A 22,595-nucleotide genomic window follows, 5' to 3' on the forward strand; every position below is an offset into this window, starting at 1 on the left:
AGTGCATGGGCTGGAGAGTTCTATGAGTAACCCGTACGACGCCTATGGAAAGCCCGTGAGGGAAAAAGCCCCTTGAGGGAGCCCAAGATCGGGATAGCCTTGGGTCGATCGGGGCAGTGGGCCGTATGGGCGGTCCACTGGGCCTATAATGGGTCGTTACAATAAACTAACTCAATTGGTACCAGACTTGTGCTGAGTATCTATATATCCATGTGATCTCAGGTTTGAGTGTGGGAAGGCACAAGCTCCAGTGCATGGGCTGGAGAGTTCTATAAGTAACCCGTACGATGCCTATGGAAAGCCCGTGAGGGAAAAGGCTCCTTGAGGGAGCCCAAGATCGGGATAGCCTTGGATCGATCGGGGCAGTGGGCCGTATGGGCGGTCCACTGGGCCTGTAAAGGGTCGTTACAATAAAAGGCGCCTTTTATTGTAACGACCATGGGCTATCCCGATCTTGGGCTTAGATCCTCTCACGGGCTTTCCCATGCGCCATTACTCATAGGACATCTCCAGCCCAGGCACTGGAGCTTGTACCTCCCCAGGATTGGAACCCAAGACCTCCTGGACATATAGATCTTGGCAGCAACCCTGGTACCAATTGAGCTACTAGCTCAATTGGTACCAGACTTGTGCTGAGTATATATATATACATGCGATCTCAGGTTCGAGTCTGGGAAGGCACAAGCTCTAGTGCATGGGCTGGAGAGTTCTATGAGTAACCCGTACGACGCCTATGGAAAGCCCGTGAGGGAAAAAGCCCCTTTGAGGGAGCTCAAGATCGGTATAGCCTTGGGTCGATCGGGGCAGTGGGCCGTATGGGCGGTCCACTGGGCCTGTAAAGGGTCGTTACACGAAGACCTTAGAGTTTCAGCAGGGTGATTGAGTATTTTTGAAAGTTTCTCCTTTTCGTGGCACAGTGCGATTTGGTATGAAAGAAAAGTTGGCACCGAGGTATGTTGGTCCATATGAGATATTGCAACGGATAGGCACTTTGGCTTATCGATTGGCTCTACCTCCATCTTTATCTAGTATTCATGATGTGTTTCATGTGTCGATGTTGCGGAAGTATGAACCGGATCCTTCACATGTGTTGGATATTTCTGAAGTTCAGTTAGATCCTGATGTGTCTTATGTTGAGAGACCAGTTTGTATTTTGGATCGATCTGAACGGAAGCTTCATAGTAAGCTTATACTGATAGTGAAGGTTCAGTGGGAGCATAGAGGTGTCGAAGAGGCCACTTGGGAGACAGAGCAGCATATGAGGGAGCTATACCCCTACTTATTCTGATGGTATGACGTATCTTTATTTATGCATGTTATTACTGTTGTTGATTAATTTCGGGGTCGAAATTCATTTAAGGGGTAGAAATGTAATGCATGAATTAAATATTACAAGTTGTTGATTTAGTAATGTGATATTACTAAATAATTAACGATTTTTAAAGAATGAAATATGACATATGTTGGTCATATGAAGTCCAATTGATTTGAAATTTGGATATAACGTAGAACACTGAAAGATATAGAAGTTCTATATTTTGAGTTTTGGAAAATTTGATCGTTTGACTTGTCCAAATGGATATACCGATGTTAAAATGTTAAATATTATATATTATATTATTAATATAATATAATATAATATTTAAAAAAAACATTGAAGATAAATGTGAAACTTACGTACATAATGAATTCAATTCATCTTCAACAGAGTGAAAGTCGAGAGGAGAGAGAAGAAAAGAAATAGGATTTTCAAAGTTTCTTTTCGATCTTGTGATTTATCATTTATCCAATCGACGAACTGACTTCAGTTCTGTGATCGTTGACACGAGGTCTTTGATTTGAGGTATAAATTTTATAGTTTTGGTGATGTCTGAAATTCGTCGATTTCTGGAATAAATCCGATAAATTGTTAAATCAATACTGAAATTGAAGATTGTTGAATAGTGTATGATCTTAACGAAGTAGAGAAGATTATTGTGTTGTTGTTTTGAATTATTCCCAATTTATTATAATTAAGGATTTTTAATCGTTGGATTGAGATTAGAGAGTTGTTTGTCAGTTGTTATTAATTCTGATTATATATTCGGAGTCTACGAAGTATAGGCTACACGTTGATATAAAGTTTTCGTAATTTGACGGATGTTGTAAAATAGCCTATTATTTGATGTTAAATTAATTAGGGTGTATTTGATGGTAGTATTGTGAATTAAATACACTAGAATATTAAATTGATGAACGATAAGAATTTATAATCGAGTTTTATATTTTGTTTTTGGGCTATTTGATGTGATTTATTGAGGTTGTTATGATTGTGTTGATACGGTGACAATGATCTAATAATTGTTGTTGAATTATTTAGATACATCACAAGCCTCGGGATCAAAGAAATAGCCAGATTATATATATACTCGATTATCAGGTACGTATTGACGTACGAGCATATGCTGTTATTGTTTAGTATTGATGAATACTATTGCGTTGAACGATGATAAATCACTGGTATTGGGTGATTTGATGTTATATATGTTGTTGTTTACTATCGTTGATATTGTTGGCTGTCGTTTGGTGGGAGACGTCACGTTGATGCTGTTCGTTCGACGATATTGTTGTCGCCGGTTTTGGGGTGCGACGTATCGTCGATGTTATTCGTTCCACGATATTGCTGTCGCCGGAGTAGGGGTGCGACGTATCGTTGATGTTATTCGTTCGACGATATTGCTGTCGCCGGTGTTGGGGTGTGACGTATCGTCGATGTTGTTGTTGCAGTAGTATGAGAGTTATGACGTTGACATCGTTGGTGGTTTGATTGTCCAGAGCCAGCAAAGGGAGTATTTCTGTTATCATTCCATTTATATTTTATATTGTTGATAATATAACTGTTATGTATTACGATGATGATTGTTGTGTATGCTCACCCTTTTGGGGGCTGTTTCTGTTGGACATGTTACAGGACTATGCTGTGATACATGATAGTAGTGAAGGACTAGGTGTGTCTGGTCAAACAGTCCTCTAGTTGATAGTTGATAGTTGATAGTTGATAGTAGATAGAAACAGTATAGTTTATTGTCTTACTTGAGTTGTATGTGTGTATGTATTATACTGTTTCTGCTGCATTGACGTAGATAGTGTGGTGATTGCACTATTTTGTCGTATATGCATTATATTATTACGTCGTTGAAAATAAAATTTTTATGCATATGACGTCACATGTTGTATGATTACGTGGCGAGGTTTGGGGCGCCACAGGAACATGAATGAACCGATCATACACCGAAAAGATAGGGATTCCAAAATTGTTAAGGTTTAAGACTGTGCAGCTGATAAGACCTTAAAATATTTGATAGGTACTACTCATATTAAAAAGATACATATTCTTTTCAGTAGCTAATTACATAAGAACTCAAAGATTAAGCGTGTTTGACTTGGGGTAATAATGAGATAAGTGACCTCTTGAGAAATTTCCTAAGGTGCGTTTGAGTGAGGATATAAGCACGTTGGAAAGACTCGTCTTGGTACAGTGAGGACAGTCGTCGAATTTGAGGCGTTACAACATCTGATACAATACTCAATATTTTTATAATTTCATAACGGACCAAAATAGTCAAATAATAATAATTAACCACATATCAAATTTTGACATTTTAAAAAATTTTTTAATCAAAATAAATATATATTCTTTAAGATTATTGATAAATTTTAGATCTAAATAGATATCTTTCGGAATATTGACAAATCATTCATGTTATATCAATATTTTTCATACTGACCACACATTAGATATTGTATCAACATTGTTAGATAAATACTGTTGACAAATCTTATGTCAATTTCTTCAAGAATTTTGACAAATGTCCAAAGATCAATATTCATGGAAAAATATTGACAAACATTAGATTTATTGGGAATATTGATAAATATTTGATTTTTATATTTTATTTGTAGATCTTTCAAGATTATCAACATAAAGTCTTTTTGTACTACTTCATAAGCATCTACATAAAATTAAAAGTTGTATTTCTTTATAAACATCAATATAAACCTAGAATTTGTGCTAAAGAAACATTAATATAAAAATAGAAGTATTAACATAAAATTAAAATTATGTCAGTTCTAAAGCATCATTATAATATAAGTATTGTGTTTATTTGATAACATTTATACAAAGACTATGAATAAAATTATTTATCAATTTTATTTTAAGAGTGTTCGTGATGATAACATATTATAAATTTAATAAAAAGTTAGATAAAAAGAGAAGAAAATAGAGGGTATAGAGATTGTTACATATAAAAATAAGATTGGAATTATTTATCAATCAAATCAATCATTTACATATATATGACATTAAATGTACAATTTTAGTGAGTGCCTATTTGATGCTTATTTTATGTTATCTAAATTAGAATTTAAATGGGTAAATTTCCCGTTAAAGTGATGGTAAAATGTTTCAATAAATAAAAGCTCGCCATTATTAAACCCTTTCAACAAATTGCAAGCTAATCATATCATATAATATAATTATAAAAATAATTTTTCTTTGATTTTAAATAAACGCATGTCATTCTAACTTATATACATCACCTCAATAATAAATATTTTGAAAATCGTATGTCTAACTTATATGCTATCGAGGGGCTGCAATCGAGGCAATATATTTTTCAAGTGGCAATTTTCGTNTTAGGGTAAAAACCACGGGCAAGATGAAAAGAATTTCCATTATAATTTTTTGTGGTGTACAACTCAGTCACTGTGTTTCCAAAGAGAACACACACTCTCTTAATACAGGAGAACAAACACCTCACAAATATTATAGAATGTTATAAGATGAGAGAAAACTCGAAGAAGAGATGAATGAAATGNATATATCTGTGAAGTTTGAAATTTAATCTTATACATAGGGATGAAAAATTTTGTTCGAGATCGTTCGTCAACTCTATCGAGCCGAGCTTAACAATTTTATCGAGCTAAGATCGAGTTTAAGGAGTTCTGCTTGTTAGCTTTCGAGCTCGAGCCTAAGCTCGACTAGTTTTTTAAGCTAATTTTTTGGGTCATGAGTTTCTGTCCCATATCGCTTCTCTTAAATTCTCATATATTAGTTGGATTTTTGGCTAAAAAAATACTCGAAGAGCTCTTTAACGAGCTCGAAAAAGATCTTGTGTAACGAACTCGAAAACGAACCCGCTTAACTATCTGAGCTCGTCAAACATGATAAACATGCTATTAACGAACCGAGCTCGAGCTATTCGCGAGTTTAGTAATTTTCAAACGAGCCAAGCTCGAGCCTAATAATAAAAACTCGAATCGAGCTCGAGCCTATATATATCTTAAACGGACCAAGCTTGAGTCTGATACTGTTCGGCTTGGTCGGCTCTACTTGCCTACATCTCTACTTACACATGCGGCAATTATAAAATACAACATTTGTATAAAATATTTTTACTGATGACGAAATAATATTTAATTGAAATCTTTATTAAAAAAAATTAATGCACACATTTATTTTATTATTTCCAACGTCCGTTAACTTAATTAATAAGTCATATTTATGATATTAAAATGTTGGGTTGTGATGATACTTGCAATCTTGATTTTGATGATAACAAAACTTGTTATTGTATTGTTAAAATATTTTATTAAGTGTTTAGTTGATAGATATCAATTTGGAAGATTTGAGAAGCTGGAACTCAAATTTAGTCAAGTTAGAAATCTGACGAGCTAGAGTATTTAATTCATATATCACAAACCGGTGATCCAAATGACCAACAGGAAAAATAGTTGGAAAAAAAACTAATTTTCTACAAGTCATATATAAGGCCAGATAGACTAGTTTGATTAGGGATGACAACTTTTCTCACGAGTTTGGGACCCCACGGGGAAAACCCGAAACGGGATGGGGATCTCTGATTTTTTCGGGTTTGGGTTCGGGTTCGGAGATTTTTTTAAATCCCCGATGTAGTTCAGGGCGGGTATGAGATTAATATCCCCATTCTTGAATCCCCGAACCCGTCCCGAGAATAATATCAATAATAAAATAATAGTATTATTAGTATTAATAATATAATAATAATATTATTTTTTTTAAATATTAATAGTATTATTAGTATTAATAATATAATAATACTATTATTTTTTAAAATACTAATAATAATAGATAATAATAAGTTTTGATTTGAGAAAATCTTCGAATCTGTCATCGTCTTGTCATATTAATATTTTTGAAACGGGGATGGGACGGAGATGTGAAGTTGATCCCCGAAGTTTCGGGTTTGGGGATTCCCCGAACCCGAAAAAATGGGGATTGGGGCGGGTATGGAATTCGGGGATGGAGATAAGAATGGCAAACCCGCCCGTGCCCCGACCCATTGTCATCCCAAATTTTGGAGGTTATCTATGATAACAAGACACTGAAAATTTGAGATAGATGACATATATATAGTTGTCGATCAGACATTAGTAGTTTTTGTATTTTAGTCATATCTCTCCACTCGATTATTGAAATGGAACAATTCATCATGAGTTACAAAGCTAATACAATGATCTACAAATCAACTTCCAAAGTTGAAGTTTGAATAGGAGCTTCAGAAGCTTTACAAATCAAGATGAAATTATTGGTTCTGCGTTGAATGAAGAACATGTTAAAGCTTGTATATGGTTTGTATTTCGAGCATATCTCTCTCATACAAACTTGAAATTGAGTTATTCTTTATTTTTTAGAAAGTTAAGAGTAATAAATACAACTTTTATGTTCATTACTTTACCTAGAAATCCACGAATCAATAGTTATTATGAAAAGAGAGACCGGCTCGACTTGCACTAGCTAAACTTGCACCATCTTGTATATAGTCTGATATTTTGAGTATATCTCTACCATAAAAACTCAAAATTAAGTGATTATTGATTATGTGGAAAGCTAAGAGAAAGTGCTACAACTTTATGTTCATCATTTTTCCTAGAAATTGACAAATCAGGAGCTACGATCAAGAGAAAAGACCAGCTCGACTCGGGCATACCAAACAAATCTAGCTGCACAAGCTTGGGCCAACTCCAGTTGGACCAGACCGACTCCAGTCGTAGCTCCACTTGGACCAACTCTAACCGCATAAGCTTGAAACTTGCCTGATACTAAAAGTGATCAACAACTCAAATATGACCAATTTGATGTCAGAAAACATATATAATATTTCCAAACGATCATATTCTTGTATCGAAAACCTATATCATTTTTGGAGGTCATACATACAACACTTTGAAGGTCAAACATCAAACTTTGATGAGGATTCAAAGTATGAGCATATTATAAGAAGAAAACAAACTAGAATGAGAGAAAGTCCAATAAAATNTGAGCTTCAAAAAATAGTTGAGTGACGGTCTTCACAGAAAGACATAAAAGATAATATTTGTAATCTTGGAATAAGAGACGCTAAACATTATGCTGAGTATGAGGTTACGGCCTACAATCGAGATTGTGCTATTATTATCGATTGAGATAAGTTCTACGTCGAAGCATTTTTATACAAAAAGTTGTAACATAAGGGTTGTTAATATACGAGAATCTATAATAAAAAAAAATTCATAAATCTTTATTTTATTGTATTTAATTATTACTGCTATTTTGAGATGCATTGTTAAAGTATTTTTGTGTATATTTTAAAATATCAAAATGTTGCATACAAACTATTTGATAAAATGATTCAACTAAATTATTTTTATACACTGAACTTGAACATCTTTTAAATATTTTATAAGACATTTAATCAATTTTTAGATGTTTATGTTGATTTTTTTCCGTTCGATTTAGAACTCAACATAAAAGTCGTACCAATATAATACAAAGTTTATATGATTTCATAATGATAAAATTAATATGATTGTAACTTTTTATTGACAAAAAATAATATTGTAATAAAAACTATCATCAATTGCACATGGAAATATAAAAGACATTAACGACTACGTTTGACTATGCATAATGAAAGGGGTCTACATATAGGTGCAAAAAGAGAAGTTATGTGATATTTGTAAAATAATCTTTGGATTAAAACGAGAATTGCTGATTTGATAGTTGCTAAATTTGAGAAAGATATGAATTTTAAAAAAATTGAATAATATAAAGAATAAGAAACATGAATAATATGGTGTGTGAAGACCTTGAAAATCAACATGGTTTAGTGACATAAAATGTGGCTTAGTGGATGAATAATCATGAGATCATGACTTAAGAGACATGGGTTCATGGAGTAGTAGCTTAATGGATGAACAATCATAGGATTATGGCATGTAGTAAGGTGCCTTACCAACCCTATAAATTGTGTCCAAATACTAGAGAAATCACACCACAAACCACTCTAAGTTGCTGTCAATTTCGAGTACCAAAATTCTGCCCAAATTCAGAAATTTTTTCTCATCGTTTTAAACTTCCAAATCTGATCTCCATCGTTCAGAATACACCTACACGTGTTTTGAACAACATATCAAAATTTCAGATCGATCCAACAGTTCAATTAGGTGCAAACATTTTTTCAAGGTGACTAGTTTTTGGTATCAAACTCGAAATTGTTCATTTCAAGATTTTCGGAACAATTTCTCAAGTAAGTGAGTTTTTGCTATACTTTTATGTGCACTTGCATTTCATAAGTGTACTATTTGCTATATATATAATGACATGCTTGTTCTTCATAAGTGTGTCCATGTTTGTACAAAAAGAAGTATGTATGTTTTGTAATTCGATCGACATATGTTATTCTTTCGATTTGTTAAATGATGTTTGAAAGCATGTTTGAAGAAAATATTTTTGAATACACTGTTATGATTCATATTTGAAATGGTCAGGAAATTTCCGATGTTTGCTTTGATTTGATATGAACCTGATGCGGTGAGATATAATAACCGATATTATGGCCTCACCCCCTTAGAAGATATAACTTAGTGAACTGATCAATTAGCCATGTAAAATAAGATGATTTGTTTGAATTGATGTGATATGATATGATTTGAACATGCTATCTGTCTTCGAATGATATACGCATTTGTTATCGACTATGATCGATCGATCCCTATTTACCGAGTATTTCTCCAAATACTCACCCCTTACTTCCTCCCCTTAGATAAGAACAAAGAACAAATTGATGAAAAATAACAAGAATATTTCTGGGCCGGTGAAGATGTCGATTCAAACAAGACCAATCATGTTATTTGGTTTTTGTCATTTTTTCACGCTTCCGCATTTCGTTCGAATTTTGTAAAGACACTTATGTGATTTATGAAATAGACTGGTTTGGATATTTGATTACTACGAGCCTTGTTGTTTATAAATTGTGTGATTATGAAACAAAGTCGGTGTCGACTAACCCCACTCTCGGGGCGTGACATAGTGTGTAAGAAGTTGATAAGCTGTTTTTGTAATTTTTAAATCGGAGTGATAATGGATTCAATGAGATAGTTGATGCATTGTAATTTTGATTTTGACATCTTTTTCATTTTAACAACGGAAATAGATGTAACTTCCTAAGTTATATGTATAATTTGATATTGATATCACATTGACCGACCAAATTAATTAGTATAGGTGCATCGAGTTTAATATATATTTATAAATATATGTATATATACAATTTGTTCGACCCTACCCGTATGAATAGTGTCTCAAATCCAATGACAAGTTGACATGTGTCAAAATTTGACATATGCCAACTCTGTTTTATATGTGTGTGTGTGTGTGTGTGTCAAATTTGATCTTTTAAGAAAAATATTATTGGATTCAATTTGTTATTCGAATTGAAAAAAGGATTAAACGGCGAATCCCTATTGTCAAAGGACCAAAGAGGAATTCTAGCCACACATCTCCCTTCCTTCTGCATGGGAGACAAGCAGTATTCAAAAATTAAGGACACGTGCACTGTCAGCAAGAACGAAACGTCGAAACCCTACAATGTTTTCTTCTGCGAGTTTCTCAACGCGATATTCTGTGCTTTTCTTCACACATCACTAAGCTTTCCAGGAAAACATTCAGACTCTTGCAGGAAAAGGGTTTGCTTTCCACATATTTTTCTTTCAACTGGTGAAAAGATGGGCGATGAAAATTCAAAAAATACACCTTTATCAAGAAACAGTATGGAAATTTCAATAGCAGAAGCTTCTGCAATGTTTCCTGGGTTCAGGTTTTCGCCGTCTGACGAGGAATTGATACAGTATTACCTAAAGAAGAAGCTTCAAGGGTTTGAAGATGGTATAGAAGTCATTCTTGAGCTTGATATTTGCAGACACGAGCCTTGGGATTTACCGGGTTTGCTTTCTCATTAATTTACGCTGGATGTGCGTTATGTTTTTGTGGAGTTTCAACTGTGCTTTTACATTTTGTTGGAGTAATCAGTTGTTAACTGTAATAAATCAGCTCAATCTGTGATTCAATCGGACAACGAATGGTTCTTTTTCTCTCCTCGTGGGAAGAAGTATCCAAGTGGATCTCAAAGCAAAAGGGCGACTGCTAGTGGATACTGGAAGGCCACAGGTAAAGAACGCGGTGTAAAATCGGGTTCGAATCTGATTGGGACGAAGAGGACTCTGGTTTTCCACATGGGCCGGGCACCAAAAGGGCAGAGAACAGAGTGGATAATGCATGAGTATTGTACAGCTGAAAAATCTCAGGTGCGCAGTTTGCTGCCGAACCCTGTAAAGACTGGAACACATCTAATTTTGGAAAAAAATTGTGAGCAATTATTTGAAAGATCCGAGTTTCACCCTCTCCCCACTTAATCTCTGTCTTTTTTTAATGTATTATTGGTTCTTTATTTTCATTAATCTGTACTGTCCATGTGTAATGGTTTTTTAGGACGACATGGTTGTTTGCCGCCTTCGCAAAAACAGTGAGTTTCATGTGGGTGACAATTCGAGAAGGAATTTTAATAATGAAAGGGATTCGCCATCACTTAATAATGGTACAATTGCGATGCTTGATAAGGAACAATCTCACATCCTCGAAGGAGCCGATGTGGCTGAGAGCTGTTCTAAGGAGTGTAGTAACAGTTACAACTCTAACTCTATGGAACAGGTTGACACTGGTCATGAATCTGATGAGAAAATCAGTAATGAATTTGACTCGTCAAGCCCGAAACAGGTTTGCGTCTTATTTATTCGTTTCTATATATCATTTAACCTCTCATTTACATTTGGACAAGAAGATGTAGATGTGTTTGCGATGTTTACATGTTTGGTTACAGGGTTGCGAAGAGGAAGAGGACTGTTATGCTGATATAATGAAAGATGACATCATTGAACTAGATTATTCCTCACTAAACGATATTCTAGTGTCTAGCAAACATGAATCCAATATGGCATATAACCAGCCAGGTCAGGATACCAATCTTCAGGGCGATGCAAGTTGGCGGCTCAGACAGGGAAAACAAACACCAAAAACTTACCAGAGAGAGCCATATGATACTCAGAAGGCTGATAAAGGAAATCTTTCCATCGACAGTGTCCCAAGTTTGGGTTCTCAGCAGGCAGCAGAGAACTCAATTGATCACTTTGCCATTTCAAAATATAAAGTTTCGTCCATGATTATCTTTCTGGTCATCCTAATCTTACTGGTAACCTTCTTAAAGGGAGATTCCTGGAAATCTTATAAGCTAATAGATGTCTTGAAGTTCGGAAAATAGAAAGATATCAACTGGAATCGTAACCTCCCTGTCATGTGGAGATAACAAGAATTATAATTCTCTACTGGTACGGTTAGCATCCTACCCATAAATAGTTTGAGATCGGTGAATCTAGTTTTGGGTTGTGAAGAATTAGAATCTATTATGGTGTATAGACATAAGAGCATGCTGCTGAAAGTGGAGTTTGTATGTACTTGTATGATGTATTTTGGAGTTGATAATGAAATGAAATTGTGTACATCAGACTGAGGTTTTAGCCTTTTTTTACCCTGTTGTTTGAATTAGCAAAGATCACTCGTATAGTGTTCTGAAATACCAAAAGCAGTAGGATTAGGTTATAGCATATAGTATGTGGCATCATTCTCCCAAAAGCGTATACAAATGCTAGTGGCTTCCTTTGTTTGAGGGCACTATACCGGGTGCATAATGCATCCAATATACTTAGCTAAGGATATTCTGCAAGTGCAGCAGTGGCCTCAACTTCTGCAAGAAGGTAAGAACCGTTCGATGTTGTGATGCGTTATTCCGCTTCCAATTACAGACGACTTGCTTATATGATGTGTTAACTCTAGGCTGGAAGGAAAGCTTGCATGGATCATGTGGGTCATTGGACAGAAAAAAACGCGACTACCGTCGCTAATGTATTAAAGTGTGAAGGTTTTTAAAAAAAATAGTGAGCTAAATTTATCACCGGTTATTGAGCTAAATTTATCACCGGTTATAAAAACGACCGATCGAATTTGATTAAACCGTTGTTAAAATCAACGATGATTTTATTAATTCCAATGGCTAATTGAGTGCTTTTTTAGTATTTCTTGCACTGATCATGCTATTTAGATGTGGCTGATTATTTTGTGTTTTATCTTTGAGAACGATCTGAATTGTTGTTAATCTTAAAACTACGGATGATTCGTGTAAATGCAAGAAAGTCATTCAGTGAAATATAATATCATAAATCGGAACTCACCCACAACAAAATGATAAAATTTATTGTTCTTGATTAATAATTAATATATTAACTACATTTTTGTTGGGATTGGCTCCTTCTTCTTGTAACCGAAGGGCAACGGTTGTATAAAATCTACACAAACGGTTTTACAATCTACACAAAAACGGAAATTTGATCAACTTTTTAATTCTACTTCCCATAATTTTTTGGCTAATTCAGAGAGAATCTTCCAGTTCTTGCTCTCTTTTTGGTTTCTTCACTTGCAAAAGAACGGTGGCAGAATCTATCTCAGATCACCAACACCATCAATCATACAAAAATTTCAATCCCAAAAACGATTTCAAGTTCTTGAATCCGCCTGTTTACTGAATGCTTCTGTTGATCAAACTTGAGCTCTGATTTGTAAGGTCTTTCTTGTATTTATTTCTTTGCAATTCTAAAATTCCTTCTATCTGTCGACTGTCTAAATATGGGGACAACGAATAAATGAAGGGTTGTATATAGCAGCTAAGTATACGTTTTGGCTAATCTTGACTTAAATTTTCTGTTTAGTAGAAATAACCCTTTTCTTGTTTATAGTTTCTGAACATGGAAAAAATACAGGATTGGATGTTAGTTCGCAGATTTCATTTTCAATTTTGAAATAGTGAGTTACTTGTGTACGTGATGAGTGGCAAGATTTGGGAAATGGCATTGATGTTGTGAGAGAGTGGAGAAGGTGGATCAAGAAATCTCAGTACGTTGGGGCGATTATGGATGTGGGAGATGAAACTTACATTTTAATAAAAACTACAAATAAAATTTAACCGAAAGAATCCTGTTCAGGACTATTGCCTCCCACTAGGTCCACACCCGGTAATGGATGATGCTAGAAATGACGGTAGTTGTGTTCTTAAAATCTGCTTAGCCGGAGAAACATGTATATTTAATGTTACTATGAGTCAATTGGCATTCCAAATGGCAGACCATGAAATTAGCTTGATGGAATCTTTACTTGAAATTTGAATGCTTTGCGCCAACTTAATTTACTTGTTATTTTTTTGTACAAGATAAGAACGATGTCGAGGAAAATGCTGCTGTTCTTACTGCTGTTGATACTGATCGCAACATCACAATTTAGATGGTGGCAACAATTAGTCGGTCCGAGGGAGTTCCTGGAGCAGCATCAAATTTCAGATTTGGAAGACTCGGTAATAGAGTAGCCTCTTCTTGATCTCTTAGTAGTTAGTATATAATGTGCTGAAGGCCATGGGAAAACTTGTGAAGTATATGGCTGTCTATAATGTATTCATGCTCTGGTATTCGTGACCTATTTCGTCAAGGATGTCACGCAATCTTTGTTGCTTGTTTCGATTCTTTGTTTGTCTTCTAAGATGGTTCGGTTATATGTTGATTGTTCGGATCACTTTGCATTGGAACTTTACCGTTAAGTCTTCCCAGCATTTTCGTTTTTGGCTTTGAATACACAATAACTTTGACATCTTTTTTGCAACCTGAATTCATCAACTTGTGCGGATTGTCCTAATGCAGGAGAAGAGCATTAATGAACTGAATGAGCTTGTTCAGGATCTTAAAGAACAGCTGCAACAATGCTGGAGTAGTAAAAACGAGGAACCAAACTACTCTGTCAGGAAGAACAGCAGCAAATTCGCGCCAACCTAAAGGCAAACTAGAAATTTTCATGATGGGTTTCTGGTATTTTTGAGTAATATCAATTCACTATGTTTTAGTTTACATGATTTGAAAAAAAATTACTACAAAAACTGGAAAAATTTTACTATTCCAAAAGGAGCTTTGACAATTAGGAAGAAAAGGGTAGTAGCATCTTCAACAGGTTGTGATTGTTTTCCTTGATACAGAGCATAGAATGTGGCTTTCTAGCCGGTGGATATGTTAAATTTGATTTCATAGAATTCTTTCTACAAATTTAAATGAATATCTGAACCTGAAAAATAATGTACGTCAATGTCATTTATCACCTTTTACTTTAATAAAAAATAAACAGCAAATATTTGTACATTTTGGTGTATTTTACAGCCTTGAAAAGAAATAATTTTTTTCTGTTCTTGCATTTTAGGGACCAGTGATGGTGGTTGACAGAATGATGAGATTTTTCAATATTTGATATGCAACTCAATGTTTATTCAGTATCAAACACACATTGTTAATAAATAATAGATAAATTTTGGAAATTTTTTAGTTCGATAGGACGCGGCACGACCGGATTCATGCCCATATATTGAATGCAACCATAAGAACAAAATTGGATATTGTGTAATAAATGTATTTCTTTATGGTCACATTTGGATCTTGATGTTGCCTTTAGTGGAATATGGTCCGAAAGAGGCAATGATTTAGTTGGAAGAGAATGAAGGGAATTGATTGCCGAAGAGGTGCAATGCAATGGTGCACCGATCAAAGTTTATTTTTTTTAAAAAAAATTTATACTAAAATATAAATTTTATAATTGTAAAAAAAAAAAATGCATTCCATAAGCATACTTGGCCCGCTTTATCCATGCGATTAATATTGCATTTCAAAGTGGATGAAAATTTATTGCTTTTAATTATGCATGCAGTTGCCATCAACCGAATCTCGAACTTGAAATGGCTTTATCATCACATTTGGATCTTGACATTGCCTTCTAATTATAAAGTGTGTTAGTTGTATCACATCGGTTGGATGAAATATCTGGGAGTTGCATATATGGACTTGGACAATCAAGTCTCAATCTTAACATTGTATCAGAGATCAGGTTTCACCATTATGTGTTGGACTGCTTATAGTTAGCCAACCCGTTCTGCTCATAGTTGAGTCATTTGTAAACTTCACGTTCCAGATGTTCATTCTTGAGCGTGAAGGGAGTGTGTTAATTGTCTCACATTGGTTGAATAAATCTCCGGGAGTTGCATATATGGACTTAGACAATCCTCTCATCTTGAACTAGATTTTGGGGTCGAGTTAGATCCATGTCTCATTCTTAACAAAGTCATCTTTATCAGATGTAAACAATTAAAATTTTTTGATTGATATTTTTTTGAGGCGGGTATGTAGGAAGTTTTTTTTATATTTGATTCTTAAATATCGCATGAACAAACATATGGAATAATCAATGCCAGATTTTTTAACCCACAATTTAATAGATTGTATTAATTAGGTGGTGGAACTTTTATATATTACCAGTAAAATCATAAATAAACATTATAAAGACAAAACTGATCTTATTTTATGGATAAATGAAATTTTTTTTGTTTAAGAACATCGCATTGATAAGGTTAGTTGAACTGAGTTCTCATGCATGTCACCGCTATTTATATCTATTTATTAATGACTGATCAGTTGGACACTTTTAACTACCGGTCTTATAGAAAATGGACGAATATTATAGCAAAGAAATATGTACTTTCCATATTATTCATGGCATACATTATATTATGTCCGGTCCAAGCTAGGGTGAATTTGTACTGAAAAAGAAACCAATATCGACTAGGAAGAAATAAGCTGTCCATCATCAATTCAAGTTTTCTTTAGTAGTTAGCAACTTGTCTAGGGTTGGTTGGTTGGTCTTTTTAAGCTACGAGTTTGAAAGAAAATCATTATTGACCTCACTTATTTTTAAAAATGACTACACCCCATAATGATCATGTCCTTGTAAATTTTAATTTTAACACAAATGATAATTGCTGCTATGTATGAAGTTCAAGCATCATCCTCACGCAAAGAATGAACCATGGATCGACGTTCATGGTGTACTCAACGTAGAGGTTCCAAGGGTGGAAGAAGCGAGGTGGTGAACGTCAAATATGTTCGACGTAAAACAATATTTTTTTTTAATTATTGAGCACACCCTTTTGTGTCCGAGTTAACTGTTCCTTGTATAGATTACAACTGATGAAGATTATCCTTCGATTAAATATTTCTAGGTTTTTGTTTATTTCAGTGTTTATGACAAGTTGTAGTTGAGAACAAGGTGTTATACTCCATACAATAAATGCGAGTGTAATCTAAGCCTAAATATAGCAAAAGTTTTATTACCTCATTACTACACAGAAGTTGCCTTTGCTTTAATGTCCAATCTGATGGCAGATACAGATTTCAATTCTTTCCTTGCATGACTTAACCAACAATGTCAGCAATGAATATGGGGAAGCTAATTAGTACAATATTATTGAAGTTTGTAGTAATCAACATGTTTTATTCTGCCAGCAAACTTCTTGAGATCATTCCATATGTTTATTTAATTTTTCTGCACCTTTTCTTTCTACCACACCTTCTCTTCTTTAATGCAATTCAATTCAACTATACAATTATGCTTGATCCAGTTGTATCCGCAATCTATTCTGGAATTAAATGATGGGACTCTCGTTTCATGTCTCCTCTATATATATTGGTCCATGGAACCCAAATCAAGAAAGCAGAAAGGAAAAAAACAATACCCTTTTCAAGATTCATTAAATCTAATCAAGTCTTCTCTGCTGATCCTTTGCATATCTCGGCTTCAAAGTTTTGAACTCTTTCTTGAAATCTAGTTGCTTCATAAAAAGGTAAAACCTCTATTGAATTGTTGGTTATTCCATGGTTTATCTCAAACGAAAAGATTTAAAATTTTATTTGTGTGTTTTCCAAAAAATACAAGTTTCACATCTGTCCGTAGTTGTAATATCGTTTTCCATTCAAATCTTGGGCTTTTGCAGATCAGCAACATGAATTACAGAGCTGAGAGTCCTAAACTGGAGCTGAAACTGAACTTGTCACCACCAAGGGATCATATTAGACAAGATGTGTCACCTAATGGGTCGATATCTTCGACAGATGTGTCATCACGAAGCTCGTGTGTATCATGGGAGAACAGCACCGGCGATAATCACCGTTACTCGACCAGCCCCACCGAAGCGAGCTCGATGATGCTGGTGGGATGCCCTCGTTGCCTGATGTATGTGATGCTGATGGAGGAAGATCCCAAGTGTCCCAAGTGCAAGAGCACTGTTTTGCTGGATTTTCTGCATGAGGATAGAAGCAGGAAATTGAAGAAGTGAAATACCTGATATTCCCTCCTAATGTGTCGATGAAAATTTAAATTAGTCTTAGCTTCCTATAAAAACGGCTTTATTTTTCATCTCTCTGTTTTTGTTTTTTCTTTTGTTTCTAATTTTTGTTTTATGATGCTGCCTTTAGGGGGTTGAAGGCAGAGGAGTGAATGTAGGGTGGTTTTTTAAAGCTTTTGGGTTGGTTTATCTTCGTGTAGTCCTGATGTTTTTGACAAAATATTAGATATTTCTGTATGCTCAATTTCTTTTACCTTATGCATTGCCAAGTTTTGTATGTTAGAACTGATCTGTGGGCCATAATTCGGACCAGAGATGACAAGTAAGCATGAAACTTGAAGAACAAGGAATCGGTATATTAACTTCATGAATTTATATTTAAAAGAGCATCACACCAGGATCTGATTTATTATCTCAAGCCAACGCAAACAACAATTGCAGAACTGTGAAACTCAGCATTAATACCAACATTCAGTGCTGCCAGATACTTCCATAAAACAACCCGAGCAACGTTTTCGGCTCGCTCAAGAGTCGCCGTGACTTCACTGATGATAGGCAGGCACTTGATGAATAAAAGGAAGTTTGATACGAGAACAACATGATACAATCCAGAAAAAATCCATCAAAGTACAATATATTTTGGAAAATCTCAAAAGAAATCACAAATATATTGATTCAGAAATAAATACATGTTTTGCATCGTCAGGCAGCTATTCGACCAAATAGGCTCTTGCGTATCTGCAATTATGTACAAATTACATTAATCGACAAGTATCAAATCAGTCATTTGAATACTACATATTCAAGCATTACCTCATGCAACTAATGGTTGTATAGTAACTTACTGACTTAATCCATTTAATTTATTTCCCCTTATTTTTGGCTGTCATTCTTTTTTCTTGATAATGCTTATGAGTCCTCCAAAATCAAATTATCAAAAGCAAAGAGGAAAGCCGCCAATACCTGTTGGCTATCCAACACGCTTGTATTTTATATTTAAGAAGATATTTTTTCCAAGTAAGAAGTGCTCAACACTGGGGATAGTAGACAAGCATATACCCATGGAAAAGGTAAAGAGTGATATATGTCTTACAAGAATTGACAATTAGATCCCCAATGTAAGGTCAATTTCATCGATTGCATTTGTGCCACTCAGCAAGTAAATTTAAGGAGCATGTAAGAATATGTGGAAGAGTACCTCAGGCAGTTTTTTACGAAATACAACTTCAAGCCTAGCATCAAGAGTGTTCTCAAACACGATTTTCCCATCTCTAGAAGCCAAACTGCACCTCCGGAGCTACATGGAACGTCATCAATTTACAAGTTAGTAGCAGTTCCAGTTAGTAATAGATTTAAGCAGAGTTGCATTCTTACCAGTGTGGACCGTGCTCATTGTGATGAGACGGAGCAGGTGGAAGGTGGACATGCAGTGTCGACTATGATCTCAGGTGGATGAACTTTTGCCTTCTGGGCATACTCCTCCTTCGCTGAATCCAAGACTGATTCCACCATTTGTAAGTCATCTTTACGACAGCGCATTAACACTGACGGCTCTTTCACCCTCAATAAACCCTGAAATGCAAAAACACAGAAAGGGATTACTAAAGGACAAAAACCACAGTGAAATTTCACTTTGTCTTGCAACTTTAAGAATATTACATATCAATATCGTCTCGGATGGGCTCAGAAATTTTTTCCAAGAAGTGATAGGCAAAGGACTCATAATTCCATGGATATAAAAACACTTTCTCGGAGGAAGTGAAAATTATTCCGCTCCTTAGTATTGCCACAAGTATGTAGGATTATTTTACCTCAACAATTAGATCCTTCAGGAGATGCTTATAGCCATGATAATGATGATGTGTGTAGGGATTATTTTGTCCGACAGATATCAATAAATAATGAAAATATCAGAATAAGAGTAAAAGTTGTAAATTTGTGTTTTGTCAGAATTAAATGTTGTGCCAGATATTACAACATCTCGGACAACATCTTCATGCAGCTGAAACTTTTTATAACACAAATTGACTTGAAATAAAGCGATGGACAAAATTAAATATGCACAAGTATAAATACCTGTGCGGTGTCTTATGGCAAAAATAAATTCTGACAAAACACAAATTTACAACTTTTACTCTTATTCTGATATTTTCATTATTTATTGATATATGTCGAACAAAATAATCCTTACAATGTGGATGGTGGTGATGATGGCTCACGAGCAACAATTCCTTTGATGCAGACTCCTTCATGGCATTAACCAAATCGTCTTGAGCTTGAAGAACCTTGATCCGGGAAGAATTCAGCTGCATCGAGTATTCACTGCAACACGTAACATCGCAGCCAACTCCATTAGATGTGAACAAGTAACCTGAAATATATCAATCAAAGGCACTCTTCGTTTCAAAGTCGCTAACTTCAAAAGTTAAAGACTGTAATAATAATTAATAAATGTTGAATGATATCAATAACTTTCAAGATTAAGTGTTCCAATCAGTCCCAGATGTTCCAAGCAAAATATAGAATAAACAAATTCACCTCAGCTCAGCTGTTGACATGATCACTTCAGCAGGGTTAACATTAATGTGCACTCCTCAGCGAGTATGATCAATACTCCTTTTCAAAAAAAGAAAAAAAAAATCGCACATTCATACTCATCCAACAAACTCTACGGAATTGGAGGATAAAAGGGAATAATTTTCCAACGCTCACAAGTAATAAACATTCTCGCCGCAGAAACTTGAAAATTACATTCAAAAAAAGCACATAATTAAATAAACTATACATTTTCCTGCGGACTTGAATTTGTCTCTCTTTACGCTGATACTCCTGTCTGATCTTCTTCTTCTCCGCTTCAACTAGATGCAACTTCTCGTTGAATTCCTGCACAAACAACAGGATTTCACTAAACTACGTACACCAAATACCATATATAAAAAAATCAGGTAAAAAAAACTAATTAATCCAAGTAGAGTTATACTTCTTCGGCGGAAATGGAGATCTCGTTGGCCTTCTCCTCGGCTTCTTGGCGGATGAAACGAACCATCTGCTGGATCTGCTTCGATACATCGGCGTTATTCATTGTCGGGTCCGGATTGGTCGTATCTTTTTTGCTCTCATCCTCTTGTGATGAGAGAAAAAAGAGTGGCGCCCCTTCTCTGAGCTGGCCCTGATGGCAGGCAAGAGCTACAGTTTCTACAATTACTATTGCATGTTTCACTTGCATGTGATTCACACCACTCTCTCTCTCTCTCTCGCCCGCTGTCACCTCGAATCGAATATATCAAAAGCAACCCAAAGTTTTGAACTCTTTGCATCTGTGACCTTTCAAGTCTCGACCGGAGAACAAATCAAAATTCTTTTGGTTTAATTATTACTCGGTTGAGTTTATCTACACTTAATTATTTATTAATTACTAAGAATATACACGTGCGATGCACCATCGCACGTGGGTGACTAATAATGAAAAAGATAATAATGAGAATTAGATAATGTTTAAAATCGTTCGAATAACATCATGTGTATAAGTATTTATCAATCTAAATATATCAAAACACAATACATAAAAATACATCAGAACAATAAATCATATGTATTCACTTATTCATATGACATTTTTCAATCCGCGACATAATGACAGCTCTCTTAAATGATAAATCAGTAAAAATATTTTTCATCCAACTATCATTCAAAATGAAAAACAATAAAAATAAAATTAACAGAATAGTGAATTATACCAAAATCAAAACTAAAAAGTACTTAAATGGAATACACATAGACAAACGTCAAATAAAATTCTCTCAAGTTACTAAATTATCATAATAATGTTAAAATAAAACCATTAAACTTTTTATTAAGTTAAATATCACATTTGTTTTTGCTAAATTTTAACCCATTGCGGATTTTATTTAATTTCTATGTTTTTTTAAGAATACATATTATAGATGATTAATTTTATATCAGAATCAATCATTTAAATTAATAGTAATGATTAATAATTTCAGTGAAATAAAATTTTAACATAATATCACTCAAATAAATATGTATAGTAAAACACAAATATAAATAAAATAACATATAATACTCAGTTAAAAAATATTATATGTAAAATTGTAATATACAACAAATGATAATTCATATTTATTATAAAGATTATATTGATTAAATTTTTTTAAGGATTATATCATATATTTAGTTCAAAAGTAGAAAATAATTTTCATTCTTTTTAATTTATCCTTACTTTTTCTCTTATGAATAGAGTTGAAATAAATCAAACTAATCAAATTATACTGTAAATAAAATATAAATTTTTTTTTTGCAAAAAAACATAGAATCTACATGCACATAGTGTTCATTTTTATTGGAAAAATATCATAAGAAAAATGACATTTACTGACACGATTTTAATGAAACTTGTAGAAAAGTGTAAGCTTGAGATATATATTGAGATATTAATTAACTATCACAATTTATGAAATTAAAATAAAATAAAATATCATATTAAGGTATTGTAATATTTGTCGTTAATTCAACCAAATATGAAATAAGGTTACTATCATTTTCAATCTCAATCTTTAAATTTATTTTTCTCAAATAATTTACAACACGTTATTAATTTAGTTAAATTAACATAATATTAACAGAGTTATACACGATCACAAATCAAATGATCTCATCCGAAAGCAAACCGATAAACTATCCTAACCACACTTTATCCCAACTATTTCATCATGAAAAATTTTGAGTGGAGGTGATAGTGACAATCATTTATCCACACATACGCTCCGTTGAGTTGCAATAATGTAGGACCGAGTGCTTACCGCTTTACCAAAAGCTATAGCTGGTGGTAATGGTGCAACTCAAATCTTTTAAACCGCACAGCAGTTCAAGCACCACGGTTCGATCGCTCTACCAAGCAGAGACAATTATTGCACCCAACAAATAATA

General features: G+C 34.3%; 1 protein-coding gene and 1 pseudogene across 2 annotated transcripts; one reads left to right on the forward strand and one right to left on the reverse strand.

The window, feature by feature from the left end:
- The first annotated feature begins 9,873 nt into the window (after positions 1 to 9,873).
- Positions 9,874 to 11,902, forward strand: LOC140957695 (NAC domain-containing protein 89-like). 2 transcript variants are annotated; one of them, XM_073415040.1, is made up of 4 exons: positions 9,874 to 10,282; positions 10,391 to 10,644; positions 10,829 to 11,119; positions 11,217 to 11,902. In XM_073415040.1, exons 1-4 carry the CDS (start codon positions 10,066 to 10,068, stop codon positions 11,652 to 11,654), a joined length of 1,200 nt encoding a protein of 399 aa, XP_073271141.1. In that variant the 5' UTR covers positions 9,874 to 10,065; the 3' UTR covers positions 11,655 to 11,902. The 2 variants fall into 2 exon arrangements, with proteins under 2 accessions (XP_073271141.1, XP_073271142.1); XM_073415041.1 differs by having other exon boundaries at positions 10,829 to 11,113.
- Positions 11,903 to 18,083: 6,181 nt separating this feature from the next.
- On the reverse strand, positions 18,084 to 21,040 carry LOC140957907 (V-type proton ATPase subunit E-like; annotated as a pseudogene).
- Between the last annotated feature and the right edge of the window lie 1,555 nt (positions 21,041 to 22,595).

The sequence above is a fragment of the Primulina huaijiensis genome, chromosome 14, assembly GCF_012295235.1.
Source record: "Primulina huaijiensis isolate GDHJ02 chromosome 14, ASM1229523v2, whole genome shotgun sequence".
NCBI classification, from domain to species: Eukaryota; Viridiplantae; Streptophyta; class Magnoliopsida; order Lamiales; family Gesneriaceae; genus Primulina; species Primulina huaijiensis.